Source organism: Silurus meridionalis, chromosome 17 (assembly GCF_014805685.1).
Source record: "Silurus meridionalis isolate SWU-2019-XX chromosome 17, ASM1480568v1, whole genome shotgun sequence".
Lineage (NCBI taxonomy): Eukaryota > Metazoa > Chordata > Actinopteri > Siluriformes > Siluridae > Silurus > Silurus meridionalis.
This window is the reverse complement of record NC_060900.1, coordinates 15468830-15488649: the sequence shown is the minus strand read 5'-3', so window position 1 is coordinate 15488649 and position 19820 is coordinate 15468830. Positions and strand designations below refer to the sequence as shown.

The 19820-nt window shown below is 42.5% G+C and overlaps 1 protein-coding gene across 3 annotated transcripts in view; it reads right to left on the bottom strand.

Annotated features, from left to right (window-relative positions):
• Positions 1-16256, bottom strand: part of ptch1 (patched 1) — a 48829-nt gene extending 32573 nt beyond the window's left edge. The window contains exons 1-11 of one of the 3 annotated variants that reach the window (XM_046871168.1): positions 15712-16256; positions 14663-14855; positions 6274-6463; positions 6065-6134; positions 5897-5988; positions 4394-4592; positions 4059-4180; positions 3325-3472; positions 1253-1384; positions 1008-1163; positions 815-913 (exon numbers count right to left, since the gene is read on the bottom strand). In XM_046871168.1, the coding sequence (XP_046727124.1) occupies positions 815-913; positions 1008-1163; positions 1253-1384; positions 3325-3472; positions 4059-4180; positions 4394-4592; positions 5897-5988; positions 6065-6134; positions 6274-6463; positions 14663-14855; positions 15712-15882 (1572 nt within the window). In that variant the 5' untranslated portion in view covers positions 15883-16256. The other 2 variants (XM_046871170.1, XM_046871169.1) reach the window with 2 other exon arrangements.
• Positions 16257-19820: the final 3564 nt, after the last annotated feature.

The window sequence follows — 19820 nt, the reverse complement described above, 5'->3', positions numbered from 1 at the left end:
TCAAAAGCGCTGTGCTGTGCTGCACTGCACAACTGCGCACAAACACAAGCAAACACTTGCCCTCTCGCTACCATCGACCTGAACAGTCACACACCTACCTCTCGCCCTGCAACCCATTCACGCTCAAAAACATGCTACTTTATAAGTGCAGCGAGAAAAGTATCAGCACAGGGGAAAGATCTGCTCAGTCCAGCCCCCTTTTTCATAAATCGCAAAAAAGGGATGAGGGAGGATTTTCACACACTTTGCTACTTGAGAACATTCAATGTATAGGTACGTTGCTATATTAAAAAAAAGAGGAGTCTGAAGCTGCCGCACAATTTCTTTTACAAAAGTTGGAAGACACAAACAGATAAGCATCTGCCCTCACATTCTGCTGCGAGTGTATGTGTGTGTGCCATCACCATCCCTGAAGCCCTTTGTGCAGCCACACACATCTTGTATTGGCCCCCAGGAGTCACTGTGTGATGCCGGTGCACATCAAAGCTGAGCGAGGGCGGGGGGGTGGGGGGAGTTTTGAACTTACATCACAGGCTGAAACAGGTATGCGCATTCCGTTACGTGAGGGAGAGCATGAGGGCAAAAAGAGGTTGTAGCAACTCTGATACAGCCTGACCCCTAGAAAACAAGGCAGCCCTCCTCTTCTGAACATTATTTTGTCTTGACACAATATCAGGTATAAAGTGATGTACAGGGAAAGGTTATAACCAACAACAAATTAGCAAAAGAGAGATGTTGGTGGTGAAGTGAGGATTCTGAGAGACTGAGAGTAAAACAAAGAGAGATAGAGAGGTGACAGGGAGGGCTTAGTCACCTCAAATGGGATTCTCCTGTTCTGGCCGGTTTCGCTGAAAGCATGAGCGAGAAGAAAGACATCATCCACTCCAACGCCGAGAGCAAGGAATGGCAGCACCTATGCGCACACACACACACACGGGAAATGCTAGAAATCGAAAAGTCTTTTCCTCAGCTTCTAAACATCTTTGTGCATAACTGTAAAGTCGTACCTGAGTGGTAGCAGCGTTAAAGGTCATGCCAATGAGAGAACAGAGACCAAGTCCGGCAGCGACAGACAGAGTGACCAGCAGCACTCCAGCCAGCCCCACCGCTCCCTGGGATTTGGCACAGTCCCAGCGTAGCATGGTCAGGCATGCGTAGGCAAGCTGCGACAAGTAGCAAAAAAAAAGCTATTAGTATTTATTAATAATGAAATTGTAATTAATTAACAATAAGTGTGACAACACTTGGGTACCATGAGCAGGTAACCACTGGCGATCCGGATCCCGCTGACGCTTGAGAAGGATTTAAGGATGTCCTCTAGAGTAGTGGTGGTAAACGTCAGTACTTTCTGAGAGGAGTTGATAGACACACTCTGCTGGACCACCTTAAGACCGGGGCATACACAAGGATAAAAAGAAAAAAATAAAGGACAAACCTTTAAGATGACCAGGATCATATCATACTATACACTTACATTGTTTTCTGTGATGCGTCTTACTGTTACTGTCTATTGCTGCACATTCTATTACCGATGCACAAATTACAACATTCTACCTCACGGTGCCTTTTTGCATTATTATGGTCCCTTTCAAATAATACCTTTCTGTGTTTCTATTCACAGATTTGTACCATATTTTGTATACATATTTTAGATGTAGTTATAAACATTGCTATTTGTAATTCTGGTTAAATGCTAACTGCATTTCATTGGCCCTGTACTTGTACTCTGCAAAATGCGGAAACTCGACATATACAGCCTACGTTCTGTACTATAATGAAGAACAGTTTTGTGTCGACCTTTTTTTGTAACTGTGAACAATTAGTGAGAAAATTTCAAACGTTTTACTCTATCATTACCTGCCTTTTATCCAGGGAGGAAAAAAAAAACATGTTTACACAAGCGCACACACACAAGTGTAAACCTATACCAATCAGAGGTCAGGGCCTAAACAGCATAGAGCAGATGATGTCACCTGCGAAACCACCAATGGGGTGGCAGCTGAGAAAGAGACTGAGCGCTGCGTGCTTTAATGTGTTCCAGATGGGACCACATTGTGCATACGCCGGATTCAAATGTGACCTTTTCTGGCCTTACAGACGCACCTCCCCGAGTTCACATTGTAACACAGGGCATTTCAAATACGAAAGGAGAAAAAGAGTCGACGTTTTTGCGTTTGAATCAGCTGGGATTTTGAAGTGGGGTTATGTGCAGGAGATATGCAGTCTCTAGAATGTTAGTTTACTTATGACTTGGAATTCCTTCACACACACACGCACACATATATAGCTTGTATACAATTTAAAAGAGAGAGAGAGAAAGGGAGAAAGAAAGCAAGAGAGGGAGGAAAAGAGAGAGAGAGAGAGAGAGAGAGAGAGAGAGAGAGAGAGAGAGAAAGATGGGGTGGGGGGTTAAGAGCGTGAAAGAAGCTTTGATGTAGGCCAATAAAATTCCATTTCCATATTAGTTCCAGGTGGGTTCATGCTTCGTAAAGGGTTTCAAAAGCATTCCAAATAGCATGTCCTATGTCAGAATAACTCACTTATCATATGGGAAACCCTTTTTCATATGTAAAAGGTAAGTTAAGTAGTGAAAAGTGTGTGAATATATGAAGGAAAGAAGCATAGATGTTTCCTGATGTTTCCTGACGTTTCCTGACATTTAGCTTTGTTAAGGAATCTTCTTTCTTCATATTATTATTATTAGGATCATTATTATTTTTACACTTAAGTAATTTGCACCTAGGATGACACAGACAGCCTGTGTAACTCAAGAACAGTTAGAGTAATGCTATCCGTCTGTGTGTGTGTGTGTGTGTGTGTGTGTGTGTGTGTGTGTGTGTGAGGACTGAACTGCCAGTAACCTGCAGAGGTATTGGGCTTTTACCCTATATAAAAGGTGAAGGGGCTTTTACTTGTCAAATGTACATTACAGCACAGCGAAAATCTTTCTTTGCATATCTCAGCAATGTTAGAAAGCTCCCAGCACCACTGGAGCACAGAGGGTTAAGGGGCCTTGCTCAGGGGCCCAAAAGTGGCAGCTCGGCGATACTGAGGCTTGAACCGCCGACCTTACAATCGGTAACTCAGAGGTTACCTTCTATATGCCACTAAAGAGGAAACTTCATCTAAACATTAACCTATAAATTAGTGTTAAAATCTTTCTTTAAGATATTTGATAGAATATCCTAGTAAAAGCTACATAAAAAGAGAAATCCATATTTCTTTCCACTTATGTGTTTTTATCAAACTCTCTCTCTCTCTCTCTCTCTCTGTCTGACAATGATTTGTTTTGCTCAGAGCTGAGAGCTAAACGTGGACTTTTACCTCAGAGTACTTCCTCTGCCAAGCTTCCAGGATGGCAGACGCTTTCTCCTCGTTCCAGTTCAGGTGCGAGACCTCATCGTAGCCCTTAAAGTGCTCGTACATCTGTTTAGGTGTCATAAGCTGGAACATGGTCTGCAGAGCCTGGGCACTGTTAGAGACAGATGATAAAAAAAAATAAAATAAAAGTGAGTCAGACATGCCACAGTGGACAGCTTATTGGTCTGCTTTTCAATATCTTGAAAGCTGCTCTGCACATATGCAGTGGGGCTCATGTTCACTTTGATTACCACTTTCTGTGCTTCCATCTGGTACAGATGGTAGCTACTTGGTTCGAAATCTGTGTGTGTTCTTGTACCAGTGCTGTGCCTTTTGCCTACTGCATCAAAATTTCAAATTCGAAAAATAACACGGGATTTCAGGAGTGCATTAAAATAGACAGAAATGGACATATTCATCAATTGTAATAATCAGAATTAAATGTTAAAAAATCTGGACCACTATAACTATAGTGAATAGTCACTGTAGTGAACTATAACTCTGAGAACTACTGGCAATAGCGTATATGAATCTGCCTCGAATCTGATACTTTGTTAAAGGGGTCTAGCTGTGAGGTCAGAGTTCTCTTCAACATCATGCCGAGACACGCTGCGTCACCACGTTCCTTTTTTCTCCAGACCGCCAGGCTCTGTTTTCCCAATGCATTGTGTGCTATAATCTGGTCTGCTCAGTCCTACCTGAGAAGCCTGCCGCTATCGTTTTTTGTGGTTCCTCCGATGATGAGCTCCTCCTGCCAGTGCATATACTTTTTCGAGACGCCATGACAGCCACCGGTTAACACTCGGCCAATATCCAATGGCTACGGAAACAAAAAAGGTAGCAACATTAATACTTATGGTCAACACCAAATTCAGTTATTGATTCAGTTAAATCTTTAGTGCTAACAAACTAAAGATTTTTATGTCACACAACATTTGAGATGCATGGAACACGTTTGATTTTAAGCACGTTGAAGTTTAAGTGTAATAGAGTAGGAAACGAATGCATAGAATAGTTAGAATAGTGTGCTTACCCGTGTGGAGTTTTTATTGGGAGCTGATAATGGGCAGTCTGGGTCAGCAGGGTTGATACAGGGACGGTCCATGTAGCCACGGCCCACCTCGGCCTTGGCCAGTATTTTTTCCCAACTGCCCACAATTTTGGTCTTGGTCTGCATATCCGCAATCAGCTCCATTGGGTCAAAGTTCATCCACTGTAGAGCGCGTCTACCACTGTGGCAGGACACAGGAATCAGCTTTAAAGCAAAGCTCTAGGTTCATTTCAACCGAGCATGTCTGATATGGCAGACTAACAGCCTGGAGTGCATCTGATTTAGGAGATGATCTAAGACCCCTCTGGAAGACGAGGGACTGTATCTCATATAGCTGTCTTTGAAGCGGCAGAGCAACACCGTGGTATTTGAAAAAGATATTGGACAACTTTAAGTAAAACCAAATCCACTGACAGAATGTTTTGAGGATGCTTTCTAATTTTAAGGACGGTAAAGGTCGCATTAAATACATTTTGGGATTTCAAATATATCTCCATAATGACAGCCCTGCCAAACTGAATCAGTCCAATCATCTGAGCTTGATCCACACTAATTACTTTATTCTGCTGGTCCAGCTCAAGGCCTTGTACATCCCCACAACTAAGAACTTTCTGAATCATCTTAAAAGCCTCTAATATTTCTGTTCCGCTCTCCGTTCCAGTCTCAGTCTGGCTTGCTCGTTCTGGATTTCTTCAGCTGGGCCTCTCTCGTTCACTCGCTCTCCTTCTCTTTCCTCAGTAAATCTGTCCACATGCTATCCTTACATGCCCTCCCTTGTTCCTTAAGTCTTCACTCCCTCTATCCTTTGTGCTGTCGTTCTCTTCCACTCCTACCAATCCTCTGTCTGCCTCTCCGGACCTCCCGTTGGTTCTGCACTGAACTAGCCGTCCTTCTTTGCTGCATCTCTCTCTTTTCTCTCTTTTCACAGTCGACTCATCTGGCTAACTCTCATTGCCTTAGACCACATTGTATGTGCCTAACCAGGCTTGGGTCATTATTCAGACTCCCCCAACCAGAACACAGTCAAATTCTTATTTACCATCTATGATGGAGGGAAAAAAGAGAAGCTGAGTGAAGAAGGGTGAGAGAGAGAAAGAGAGAGAGAGAGAGAGAGAGAGAGAGAGAGAGAGAGAGAGAGGGGGGAAAAAAACAAGTGTTCTGCTTTTGGAAGTCTGCTGAGTATACCTACTGCACCAAGCTAATGCAACAGGGTAACAACTGTGTGGGGTCCCAGCTTACCCAGGCCACAGGGCGGTTACAACTGAAGCCTTTAGAGATTAGCAGTGCCATCCTCTCATGCACAAACACAACAAAGCGCCTCTGCCAAATAACTGTTTACCCTCCGTACTGCAGTTGCCCCTCAATCATAAGCCAATTTCTAAAGCCAGTCACTAAGGTTCGAGCATTTTACATGGGAATGGAAATGGTCTCAAACACTCAACAGAAAAACTGTAACGAGCATCATTATTAGTGACTGACACTTACGGGAGATAGGCAATGCCTGAGTGTAGCTTAGCACCTTCCCAGAAGCAGTCAAGAGGAGTGATGATCAGACACGGATGCAGATTTTCAATGATCTAAAAAGGATGGATGTCATTAAGCTCATTTATGTCACTTCCCATCTAACAGAGTACAAATGAAAATCAATCTCACCTGGTACACAAAATTGTTTTCTGTGATGAGTTCTCCTGATTTGTAGCATAAGTGATCTAATTTCCATTTCCTACAAGGTATGAACATGTCACATACTGTTCGCGATAAAACAACATAGTTAAAACGTAACAAAAAATCAATGTAGCAAAAAAAGCATGCATTGCATCCGAAGAGGCTTTACACAAGCCTATAGGAATGCACTATTTTACCTGCTGTACAGGTAAACATGCACTCTGCTTGCTTTAATGGCAGAGTCCAGGTGCTGCTTGAGTGCCTCCACTGTCAGGATGTTAGCACCGTGCTGCCGTGGAGTCTGGATCATTAGCTGAGGGTTAAACATGGCCTCCTCGCCGATATTCTGCCGTGTGTATTTAAGCTCCTGATTTACCCTGCCACCCACTAGAAGGAAGGGCGGGAAAGAAAGAGGAGAAGTGTATTAGATATTGCGGGTCAAATATACTGTAGACACTCTTAGGTAGTATCTGGAACACCACCATGATCCCATAATGACAAAGATGACAGCGTAATTTCAGTTTAGGGCAATTTCACTGCTCACTACTGCCAACGATAAAACTGATTGATGATTGACAAAGCCAAAAAGAGAACCGAAAAACTAAATAATTATCACAACTCTCATCGTGTTATTGAAAAAAAATTTACTCTTAAACGCATGCATAGCCAGAACTTAGACACATATGATTGATGAATGCAATCAGTGGTGCATAAAGTAGGTTTTAGTGTGTATGTCTATTTCTGTATGTGTGTGTGTGTGTGTGTGTGTGTGTGTGTTCTAAAGAGAGCTTGGGCTATAAAGTTCTTTCATTTCAGTTTCAGTCAGTTTATTTCTAACCCTAAAGCTGTTACAAAAGTCGCCTTTCAAAGAGATGAACTGACCGGTGGCCAAGTCTCCCTCCTAGAGTTGACGATTCTGCAAGTTCCTTTTACCTGCCTACAGAGAAAACCGGACTTCTCCATTTCAGGATCAAGAATCCACCAAGCGGCTGTCCCACATACACAATCACAATCGCTGTCACACAATGCAGCTTATTCGTGCAAGTAATCGAGGAAACTCACTAGAACCAAATCCAGTGGCTTCACGTAAAAAAAACAAAAAAAAACACCTTACTGTTTATATAGAAAGTGTTGTTACGTATCAGAACATAGGAAACTTGGATACCTTTGATATAAAGGCTAAATCCTAAGAACTGCATTGTGAAAAGGCAGGATGAATCAAGCTGACCTCACAATCATTTAAAGGAACTGTTTGGGATCATTTATTCTAGTTACTTCATGAACATTCTCTCCAGCTGGCTTGGAATATTCCTGATTTTCTTTTTTCCGTTTTTTTCAAGACAGCACAAGCTAGAATAAATGTTTTCAATCTTATACTGAAAGTAAACATTTATGCATGTTAAAGAAACATAAAAAGGAGCGTATAAATAACGAAAGGTGATCGGTTTCTACAGTAGGCCTGGGCTGTGGGTTCTGCAGCCATTGTAACCGAATTAAAGATAAGAAAAGCGTGCTTTGCTCTGCGGCTAGACCACCAAGTCAGTTTTGGAAAGAGCAGCAGAGAGAGGAAAAATGTCTACCCACATTAGGACAACACTGTGGAGTCTTTCTTCCTCAGCCCAAAACACACTCACATCTGATCTTGTTTTAGGGCATGTTTATAATATCCATGATTAATCGCAGCCTTGACCAAAGCCAAGCTTAGCTTCAACATGGTTATGGAAGCCAGGTTGATTACGGCCTAATATGGCTTAGCATGTTCTTTATTTAGTCCTCTGGAACACCAGCAGATTTTGGGGAGAAGGAAATGCTCTAGGAGGCCATCAGAAAGCCATGAGTATACAGCAGAGATCTCCTTACCGCCGGGAGAATGCGAGCTTAGCGGCCTGCTGATGATCGGATGCTCACCAGATGCCAGACGAGCTTTACCACTAAATACAATAATGCACACAGCCTGCTTTACAGGCCTGAAACCCAATATATGCTGTGTAATATTTAAAATGATTTACAAGCGTTGGATTATGCGAATGTCATAACAGATCAGGAACCTATAAAGACACATATCTGGAGCACCTGAGCGTGATTATTGTGGTTTGAGGGTCCATTTACATATTGCCTCACTTTAATTCATGAGCCTTTCTCTACTATGAGTGCTGTGATATCAGTATTAAAAAGGGAAACACTGCTTTATGCTTGACATAGCATAAAAGTATATCTGTCATACCTTATAGACAAAAAAATCATATTGTAAAGCATATGATAAAAGCATTAATGCAGTGAATGCACATGCATTTATTCTTTTTAATGCCTATATTATAACTGGATATTTCCCACTTTGAGCAACCCTTTTTGACTGTGTCATTTTTTCCCCCTAAGCAGCGAGTGAGAGGGATTGCGATCAAACTGGGTGTGCACGCCAGTGTGTTTGAGCCTAAACTGAACTCATTTATTATGTTGCATAACATTAACCCCTGACCCTCCCTTTTCACTGCTGGGCGAGTGTGGATTGGAAGGGGCCTGCCATCGCCCCCCGGTTTTCCAGCTTTGCCCTACGATTCTCACTATTCAGCCATGAGCCGGCTTTTTATTGGTCTGCCTTACAGGCTAGCATGGGGCTCCTTCACTTCAAGAAGGTGCCCCTCTGATACACATACACACACACGCCCACATCACAGCTCCATTGCTCTCCACCTGATCCTGCCAAGTCCACCATTCCAGCTCTGGCCAATCCTGTTGCTGGTGCTGCTCGCTGGGGGCCGATGAGGCAGAAAGGGGTGCTGCGTGTGGTGACTTTTTATGAGTGTGTCGCGGGCTGGATTAGTTGGATTAAAACTGAACTTGGAGAGACCCCCCTGTGGTCATGCGGAAGTCCCTGAGCTAGTTTTTGAGTGCTTTCGCTTGGCACTGCCATGCTACCCACTTCGGCACTGCCTTTATATTTACTCGTCTCTTTAATTACATCCAGCCACAAATCCAGGGAGACTAAGGCAGTACAGCCCTGAACATCTAAACATCCTGTAGCATGTCTCAGCAGTGTTTATGATGTACGTGCTGAGCCAGCGCTCACTGACATGATGCAAGTTGGCAGCTCATAGTTCAGTCCTGAGCTTGTTTTACTGTCTGTGTGGTGTCCATTTGGGTTTCTCCCATGTCCCCAAAACAGACTGTCAGGTAGATCGGTTACTTTAAACTGATTCTAGGTGTGAATGGTGACCTGCAAAACGCCTGGCATCTATTTCGGAGTGCCCTTCTGCTTCACACCTTTCATTTCAAGAACACCCTGAACCTGAGTACACCATGACCCTGATCAAATGTGTAATAAATATGATCGAAGATATTTAAAAACTCAATAAATCTGCATTTACTTCTATTATCAATTCTGATAGTAAGAAGCACCTATTAATGTAATACTCAGCATTTAGTCTCGATTCAATCTAAACTGACATACTAAACATTTGCTTACTAAATTGTGCACCCTGGCTACCAACACTCCTCAGCCGTTTCAAACTTCGCTGGAGATGAGAGAAAAGAGCGATGTGATGTCATTGAAGGTGGGAGTGAAAAAGTAGGAGAGAGTGAGAGGTGACAGAGAGAGGGAGAGAGAGAGAGTTCCTGACCCGCAGCTCTGGCACAATGCCCCCAAGCTGTCTGCCGACCCCTGACACAAATTTTACACCGCAGCTGCCATTTACTCCACGCTGCATTACCATATGTATGGCCTGCTCTTCCCTAATTATGCTAATCACATGTCCAGAGCTGTGGCTTGAAAAAATGGGTGTATTTAGCAGTCCGCTGCATACAAATGCAGCTTACTGCAATCCAGAGATGTACATTCAGATGGCCCTGAAAGGCCAGATTTTTCCACGTTGCTGGCTTCATTCAGGTCGCTTACCCTGAAGAAAAAAAAAACTATTCAAATCAACTAGATCGCAATGCAACAATAAAGTAGGGAGAGAATGTGTGCGTGCATGTGTGCGTGTGTGCTCGTAGTACTGAGGACTCGGAGTGTGCACCGACCCAAACACTGAGTTTCAGCAAAGTAAGATATCATCCACAGGCATCCACATGTCCTGGAACTAAGTCATGTTCTAGTATGGGCAGCTTTCTGTAACTTTAGTTGCATAACACTGTATTATTTCACTTTCATAACCCAAACAATAAAGATTTTTTTAAATTCTGAAATTAGTCAAAACATGAGTATATGCAAATACTCATTACTTAAGATCTCCAAAAGCAATATTATTGAACTGCTCCATAGTAACAGCACTACAAGGCCTACTGTGAAAAATGGTGAAAAAACCTAGTTTCTGGCCACGTTTTCAAAAAAAAATCCCCTCCAATCCATGTTTTACGGCTTCCTTCGGATTTAAATCAATAACTAAGCTTTTTGGAAAGGTTTGCACAGTGTCAACATAGCTGTTCATAACTCTTAAGGTGTCTTGCTCAACGTATTCGGAATCGTGACGCCTCTTTATTTTTTTTCCCGCTTTGAATTTTTAAGCCTGTTAAGACTGAAGAAAAAACTGGCCCTCTACAACTGCTTCCACTATCTTCTTTTTTTCTTTCTCTCTCCCCCTCTTTCTCTCACTCTCACTCTCTGAGAGGACGGGAGAGAGGGGGAGGGCCGGACCACCCGGCATCCGTGGCAAGACACAGTGTTTACATTGCTGTGCTTCACTCTGTAATACATCTGGCATCCCAGGGCTGGACTCCCAAGAGAGGAGGGGAGGAGGGATGTGAGGAAAGGAGAGTAAAAGAAGGGGGAGGGTGTTTAGTGTGGGGGAAACGTTTCGGAAGGAAAGCAAGCAGAAGCTGGAGGGTTGGGGGCACATGGGTAAGTGAGAGGGAGAGTGAAAGAGTGAGTGAGTGAGAGAGAGAGAGAGAGAGAGAGAGAGAGAGAGAGAGAGAGAGAGAGAGAGAAACATTCTGGTGTATCTGGTTTTTGAATAACATCAGGTGAAGGTATGCAGAACATAAACACAGGACTTGGAGGACTGTCAGGATGCCAGTTGTGAATGGGAAGTCCTCCATTTGTCCCTGTCTTCGACACACACATCTGTGTTTCTCGGGCTCTTTCAGATGGCCTGCAGCAAAACTGATCAAAATGCCCAATGTAAGCAAAATTATGCACACCCCATAATCCTGAATCACATCTCTGATGGTGTACATATCATCTACTCTACACATCACACTATACACACGCTCGGTTTATACACCAGTCATTTTTATGACACTTGATTATTACACTCGTCACCACAGAACAGAGAGGGTGCTTCATACACAGTAGGAGACAAAATTACTTTTACACATATGCCTCGCAGCCTATATGTCCTTGAGTCTATCCATGACAAAGAGACAATTACAACCACATGTTTAATCTGGTGTATGAACTTTCCTCTACCTGTTTAATGGATGTTCTACAGGATGACAGGATTTGGCTACACATTTGGGTTTGTTCGCTTCAGTCTCTGAGAATCATACAAGCGTGAAAAAAAAAGCCTCGAACTACGGATACTTCAGAAATCAAGTCATATTGATCACAATCACTGATAAAATCATACTGCCCCCTACTGGGTGCATCTTATACATTGCTAGTGGCACTTACTATTAGGCTGGCTGCAAAATTTCAGACGAATATGGCATAATGGCGTTTGCGTTTATTATTCTCTCAACCTCCACATTGGGCTGGAACCCCTCACTCCACACCAGCCTCATTCAGCCTGGTATCAGATGAGCTTTTAAATAGTGGAGGCTCCAGTTGATGACCTCAGGTCCTAAGAGACGCAGCCTTGTGGCCTCCAATTCCATGGCCCCTTAACCCCCCTCCCCCCTTTTTTTTCAGAGAATGGTGCAGTCTAAAAAAAATCTCAATATCTTAATGATTTCTCTGCAGAATCCAGATTATATGTGGAAAAGCAACAGTTTTTTATTGAAATTGTTCTAAATAAACGCTTCTAGTGTTTTTTTTTTAAAGAAAAAAGCAGGGTTTGTTTTTAGTACAGCTGAACCACCACATAATTGCTCTATATCTCCCTCTCTCTCAATGAGGTTTAGAAGTGGGTTCACTTTTATGAACAGAACACCCAAGATGACTGAGGAGACTTCATTGGAACAGACGTTACCCTAAAAAAACCTTTACAAGAAAGTATAAAGTAAATACAAATCTGCAAGCTTATAGTGCGGAATTAAGAATGAATGCATCTTTGTATAAACACTGCACAACACTCATGAACTTTGCCTATTGTGGAAAAAAAAAAATGCTTTCAGAGACGTATTTCCTCACTTTGTAAAAATGGATCCGTTACTTCATACTGTGAATGCGATGCAAACCCGATGCGAACAACGTGTGCATTACTGTGGCTCAACAGTTGGTTTTTGCATCTGCTCTTTTTGTCAATGGCATACCTTTTTCTTAGAGATACACACTCAACACATGAGAAGCTGAAACGCAATTAAAACACAAACAGGCTCAGCTGAAGTGTTCTGAGACAGTGAATGTGCATGTGGTTCCTTGCTGAGTTGGATAAGTCCATAAAAGCATGACCTACATCAGTCTTAACTGTAAAAATTTGTACAGGAACCAAACAAATTATATTCCTTGGACCTGCGCGGTTCCAAATGGCGAGCGATGAAAGCTGAGATGAGATCACACCGATTCCCTTTTGTGCCGAATTTAAGCAGAAGGTACAAGACGAAGTGCAATAGTGGGGTCGTTCAGAGGTCGCTAGGAAAGGGGCTGTTCCAAATGAAACATAAACATGCATTCTAATGGCCACCGGGCCGAGATCGTCCGGCGCGAAAACCCCGGAACAGGCAGAACTAATCTATCCCTCAGCTACAGAGCTTAATCCAAACAAACAGATTTCGATTATCCTGCATCTGGCAGCTGTCATCATTCCAAATTTGGATCTGTACGGCGTGGTTTTGTGATGGACTGTCACCTAATAAGCCTGTAATAAAAGCAACTGGACCTGCTTAAGAAAAATGATTGAGATTGGTGAAAATTTACGCTCTAGCATTTTAAACCATTTTAGTTTCCTAAACGTAAGCCTTATTGCCACGTTCGAGGATACAGTTACAAGTTACACTGACGTGTTTGCTTCTGTGACGTTCTAAGACACAGCATTACATCTAACAGCTAACACACACATAAACATATAGCTGTAACTATCTGTATGTAATAAAAATGTTCAAGCACTAAATCCTAACCTAAATCTCAAATATTCTACTTTACATCGCCAATTGAACCTACTTACACTACTTCAGTATGACTTATACTTCGTCTCGTGTTCACTGATCACGGTCGTATTTTCTATTGAGTGTTTGATCGATTGATTTTATTCGATCGAAGTTATTTTGTAGCATTTTGTAGTTATTATGTGTAGCAATATACCAGAGTCTTGCTAAAAATATTTCTCAGTACATATGTCCTGACAGTGAAATGAAGGTTTGAATTGGCCAGAAAGGACTTTAAATGTAACAAATTTTAGATTATTTTCTTTTATAGTTTCACTGCACACAAAACATTATTACCAAATGCATTTTCTTAGTGATCTTGGACTTGATGCTAGGGTCTGAGAAGTGTTATTACATTGGTTTGGCTCGTCCTGACTGATATTCTGATGTAATTACTATGAGGTTAGTTGACCTGAAGAAAAGAAAGAGATTTTTACTTGTCGCATGTACGTTACAGCACAGTGAGATTTCGTACTTAAGATATGCCAGTTTGTTGGGAAGCTGGTGTCAGAGCACAGGCCCTCTGGAGTACAGAAGGTTAAGCGCCTTGCACAAGGGCCCGATAGTGGCATGGCAATATTGGGATTGACTCAAATGTCAGAATGACTGGTCCGAATCCACTGGTACTATCAAAACTCCATTTTACTGGAATGCAGCTCAAAGTGTCAACTCGCCCCTCCCTGGTGCAGAACCTCCACCACCACCTCCAACACCAGCAGCACTTCACGGCCTTGAACAGCGCGTTTATTTCCCAAAAATCACCGAAATTGCCTAAAATCATCTCAGGTCTGATGGTTGGGTGAAGCGAGGCTTCACTGAGTGTCTTGTGTTCAGCCTCCGTCCTCTCTCTCTGCCTCTCTCTTCATCCTTTAACCCTGAGACAAATCTTTTTGGAAAGTTGAAAGGCGTCCAAAACAGGACCACACACAGCCAGTCGGATCACATTCAGCTGCTGGAGGCAGGCAGACTCACACACACACACACACACACACACATATACACACACACTTACACACACTCACACACACACACTTACACACACACACACACACGCTCGCACCCCCTCACAAAATGGCGGCTTTGTCAAACATTTCTTCACGTAAAAACACACACACACACACACACACACACACACAAATTAGTCCGTCTCCGGTAAAATATCGCAGCGGCGCGCACCGGAACACAGCGTTAGCACAGAAAATAAACAAAAAGCACAACATTTTCAGGTTTTTTTGCACGTCACCAAGCTTCAGCATATAATAAACATTTCTTCTTTTCCTCCAGCATCTTATATACGATATAGAAAGCAATCATTTTGAAGATATAAAGAGGAGAAAAGGGTTTTCTTACCTTCCACCCAGAGGTTCTCCACGTTGGTCTCCAGATTAGCTGCCCTCAAACCTACAGCGAAAGCTCCAAATATTAAAAGGCCCACAACTAAAAACTTTCCACAGTTCTTTTGGATATAACAGCCGAGTCTGAACAGAAGTTTCTGAAACTTTGCTCTCAGCCACAGCGGTGCTTTTCTTCCAGTCGCTTTACCCTACAACGAGAAACACAACACAGATCAGACTCGATCTAACGGGACAGTGTCCTAAATAACACACAAACAAACCGAACCATTCGAATGCCAACTGATTCCTCCATCTCCATCTCCAAGCTAATATGTCAAACACGTGCTATGATCAGATTTAATAGTACGAGTTCACTGTAACGGTTCACTGCATGTCTACATGATCCTGAGAAGAGCTTCAGGACAGATCTGGTCTCAGCTTTGCACAAAAATGCTATTGTCACGCCGCACTCGTGTCATGCATATAACCTATTAAAAGTACAATTTCTTTTCTGTTTTCACACAATAAAGCGTTTCATCAGTGCACTTTTCCTCCAGTGATCAGAGCTCCGATGGTGCACGTGCGTTCCGCCTGTCCTGCAGCGCCGCTGCCCCGAGCCCCTGTATACAGCGCGGAGTGATCAGGGTGCACGCGCTCATTGCACGAGGACCAGGTTCACACAATACAGTAGATAACACGCGGGTTTGGGAACGCAGCCATAGGGGCCAGGAGAGGGGAGTTTACGGCAGGATTTGTGAACGGAAGAGGGGCAACCGCATGGGTTTTCGTTCCGCCGTACGGGAGGAAAAACTACTCCCTGTGCGGATGGCGAGAAAGCTCACGGTTGTGCACCAGGAGGTGTAAGGGAAAGAACTCGCACTGATACAGGAGATGCTGGTGTATAAGCGGGAACGCAGAACAGAAAGTACAACAACAACAACAACAACAACAAAACAAGTCCAGTTATGCGGCGGCTTAACAATAAGGATGTTCAAGCGTGTGTCCTGCACCAGCGGCTTCCACACCGAATGAAGAAGCGAAAGAAAGTAACGCGGAAAAAAGCACCTCCGATATCTGCTCCAGCGCGAACGCTGCATCGCAGTAGCTCGGCCGCTGTAAGTACTCCAAGTCCGTCGGGGCTGCGCGACCGTTCCGTCTCGTCCTCCGCGTCGCCCTCGGCCGATCGGGCTCCCCGTGTTCCTCCTGCTCGAAGGAGACGTTACCAGCCGAGGCCATGATGTCCGCTCCGCGCTCTCGGCACTAGGCGAACGGCCCGTGCGCGTCGCTCAATATCCGAAGCAAACGGCGTTTGTGTGTCGGTGCTCGCTGAGCCACAAGGCGCTTCATACTCCTGCTTGGCACGGCGAGTCACACTCGGCGCCTTCCATTGCAACATTTCGCGAATCCGGAGGTTTCCGATGATTCCCGCATTCACAGTTTCTCAGTTAAAAAAAATAATAATAGCAAAAAAAAAAGTGAAGGGAAAAAAAAATCAGAAGCCGAAACGCTTTCTGTAGTGAGAGTTACGAGCACTCCGGATCCGCTGCATTCTGTGTTTTGTGCTTATGTGTGTGTGTGTGTGTTGAGGGCCTCGGGACACGGCGGTCTCTGCGATTCAATAATATGAGGAGGGAGAGAGAGAGAGAGAGCGCTCTCCATTCGGGATGGAGGAGGAGGAGGAGGGGTACTGGGGGGGGGGTGTTGGTTTGGGGTTGCAGAAAGAAAAAAAAAGCCAGAAATCCCGCCTCCAGGTCTGTCAGGTGGCCGGGGTTTCTCGGCTCTGATTGGTTCCAGAAGGGCAAAAATTACTCAGCAAACACGACTATTATTAGCTGCTTAGCAACAGCTCACCAAAGTAGAGAGACCACCCAGGCGGCCCGGGGCAGCGCGTGCGTCCCACTGAAGTCTGAGAGGGGGCAGCCCCGAAGAAGCCCCGCCCCTTCCTCTTCCCCGTGCGAGCGATAGGCTTTTACCGTACCTCAGTCTCTCTCTCTCTCTCTCTCTCTCTCTCTCTCTCTGAGAGTGTGTGTGTGTGTGTGTGTGTGTGTGTGTGTGTGTGTGTGTGTGTGTGTATGAGAAACCTACCCCCTTTTGAGTATTGGTCGAGTGTAAAAAGTAAACAAATCATGCTAATGAGTTTCTGTGTAATACAGGATCTGCTGTACTGTACAGTAGTGTGTAGGACATCTGGCACTGTGCCTCAGAATTATGGAGCAAAATATTTTATTTAAGATTTTATAGGGACATAAAATTAACCATGGCGGAATCAATGCTTCAACAAAATAAGATATTCAGAAAGCATTCCTGTTTCAGACACTTAGAGCTATTGAGATCTCAGTCCAGTTAGAGACCTGTGTGAGGGGGGGGGTCTATAGTATTTATTTAATATTTGCAATTTTTTTATTTTTTTAAACAAACCGTACAAGTTTGTTTTTCTTTTCGTATATTCTTTTGTAGGTAATTTAGTTTTCATTAAAAAGAGTGTTGTGTTGGTCCGCCCTTAAGCTTACCCTGGTGTTTGCAAGTGCATGTACTTATTCCAATACACACAATACACATTCTAATATCGCAGTGTTTGCGCTCTATTCCTTTATCTATCAGGATACTATATACTTTACATATACAGTACATCTTACATACACCACCTTGTGCCTTTAATCATGCTGTGTGGCCCAACCTTAGACTATAACACCAAGCAAAACATGTTGCCTATGAACCTGATGTGGTCTTCTGATGTTTTAGTCTATCCAAGGTTTTGGGCATGTTGAGGTGCTTTTCTGCTCACCACAGTTGTAAAATATGAGTTCCTATATCCTTTGTCATAGTACAAAAAAAAAAAACATTGCAATGTTCCTCTGACATATTTTAAACAAGATGTTTTAAATTACAGAATTGTTCCTTCAATTTTCTCTGTTTTTTATTTTACCACTCTGTGTAATCTTCAGAGAATGTTCCCAAAATATCTCAGAATACCTGAAAACCAAGTCGGTCCGAACCTTCTGAAATATTCAAATGTCTTTGCTTCAGCAAAATATGTCATTCAGAAAACAACCCTGTTTCAAACAGTTACAGCTTTTGTAGTGTCACAGCTTTGCTATTTTTGCATGACATTTCTTCTTGCTGCCCTTTTCCTCTTATTGGATTTGGGTTGCTGCAAGTCAAAACAGGTACATATCAATATGTTATAGCCTTCACATTCCTTAAAAATTGTTTCTTTAAAAATACTGGATCACCAACATCATTAAAACACCAAAAGAGGAAATATCATTTTGTAGAATGGTGTTCATCTCTCCAGTACTACTCAGTTTAAGAGAATCTGTACCAAGACCCACTGAAGCTGTTGTGGTAGCACGTGGTGGCTCAGCATTTTAGTAAAACACTAAAACATGGTGATCTTTCTTGGCTTACTCTTTGTGCTCAACACTGCTAACTCATATGCTGCCATTCCAAACCTATTAATACAGATTTGCTCTGTATTGCTCACCTTTATGTTTTAGTAGAATCCACTTTTCAGGTTTTCTGCTAGATTTGAACGCTTTGTGAAAAGGGGCATTGTTCTGATATGGTCTGGACCATTTAGTTCCAATGAAGGGAAGTTAACTGCTGCAGTGTACAAAGACATTCAAAGTCATTCTGGAAGAATCCTGCATATCAATTTGATGGTTATGTGTTTTCAAACTTTTGGCCATTTTGTGTAAAAATTGCGATAACTAAAATTTAACAGTCACAGTGGCATAAAAATCAATTTTTTCTTTGATTATTCATTGTGTTTTATAATCAGTGGTGTAAAGTATTTGAGTCAATGTACTTCGTTACTGTACTTAAGTAATTTTTTGGCTAGTTTCTAGTTTTACTGAGTATCAAAGATACTAAAAGCAAATTTTACTCTCAACTCAACTTCATTTATGATTCAATATACGTTTTTTTTCACTTACTATATTTTAATTGACAATGACTGTTGCCAATAACATTTTACACCTCTGTTGAATTAAGGCTCATCATATCAATCATCACATCAATAAAACTATTCAGTCTGACTGGTAGAAGAGGCTGTTGTGTTGATCTTTGGTAAATGCAGTGTTGCAGTGTCCAATTTGATTTGTATTTTAGGAGATAAAACCTCACAAATCAATTGTTTTTGTCTTTTCATTAACATATGTCTTGGTGTTGATGACTATTGTATCTTTAAGCCTACGTTTAGTATGAGTCAAATACTCATTTCCTCAATCAGATTCTCTTTTACTCAAGTATTAATGAATCAGTGACTTTTAAGTTTTGCATTAAGGTATCTATACTTTTACTCAAGTATGATTTTCATTTACTCTTTATACCTCTGTTTAAAACTCTTTGATTCATTGTCAAAATGAATTCATTTTGAATTTCAAAATGAATTCTGCTGGTAGGTTATTTCAACCATATTAATAAAACATAATTCTTTTGTGGATCTTCCCTACTTGGACATTGTTTTTACAGACAACCCAAGACGACCTTAAAGAGGTTTTAATCTGTGAAGTGGAGAGTTTTTACAGCCAGCCACTGTGTGCTTTTTTACTAATGGCACAAATTTGGAGCTGAGCTGATGATGGCAGAGGCTTTTTTTCTGATTAACTTGACACTCTGCCAACATTCATGTTGCTTGTTTCTTTTTTTATTCCAGGACTATAATTTTTTCCCCCTTACAACGAGGTGGTATTAAAACGTTTTGAGACTACTGTAGCTCTGTTTACAAGAAAGTACTATATTTATCTATATTTACACACTATTACCTTCAAAATCCCCTTGCACAGCAACACAGCACTCCTAGCATTAATGCCACTTCTAGAATGTGCTTCTACTGTTCACGCTGGTCTGCAATTGTACCAAAACGGTGGCCTTTGAGCAGGATCTTCATATTTGGGAAGAGGGCAAAGTCTGCAGGAGCCAAATCTCAGGAGTAGGGTGGGTGCAGAAGTGAGATTGCATTGTTTCTGGCAAAACCACGCAGATGTGGTCAGAATAGCACCAGTTGCACAGTTCTGGATGTACACGAGATGTCTTTTGGCACACTGACTTATAAAGTCAGTGCTCCCTGTGACTGTGCGTGCAAGCCTTGTGCTGCCATCTGTTGGCGTGTTACAAAACTAGTCTCAAAACTTTGTAAAACCACTTCCTATAATAGCCTGTAAATTCTTTTC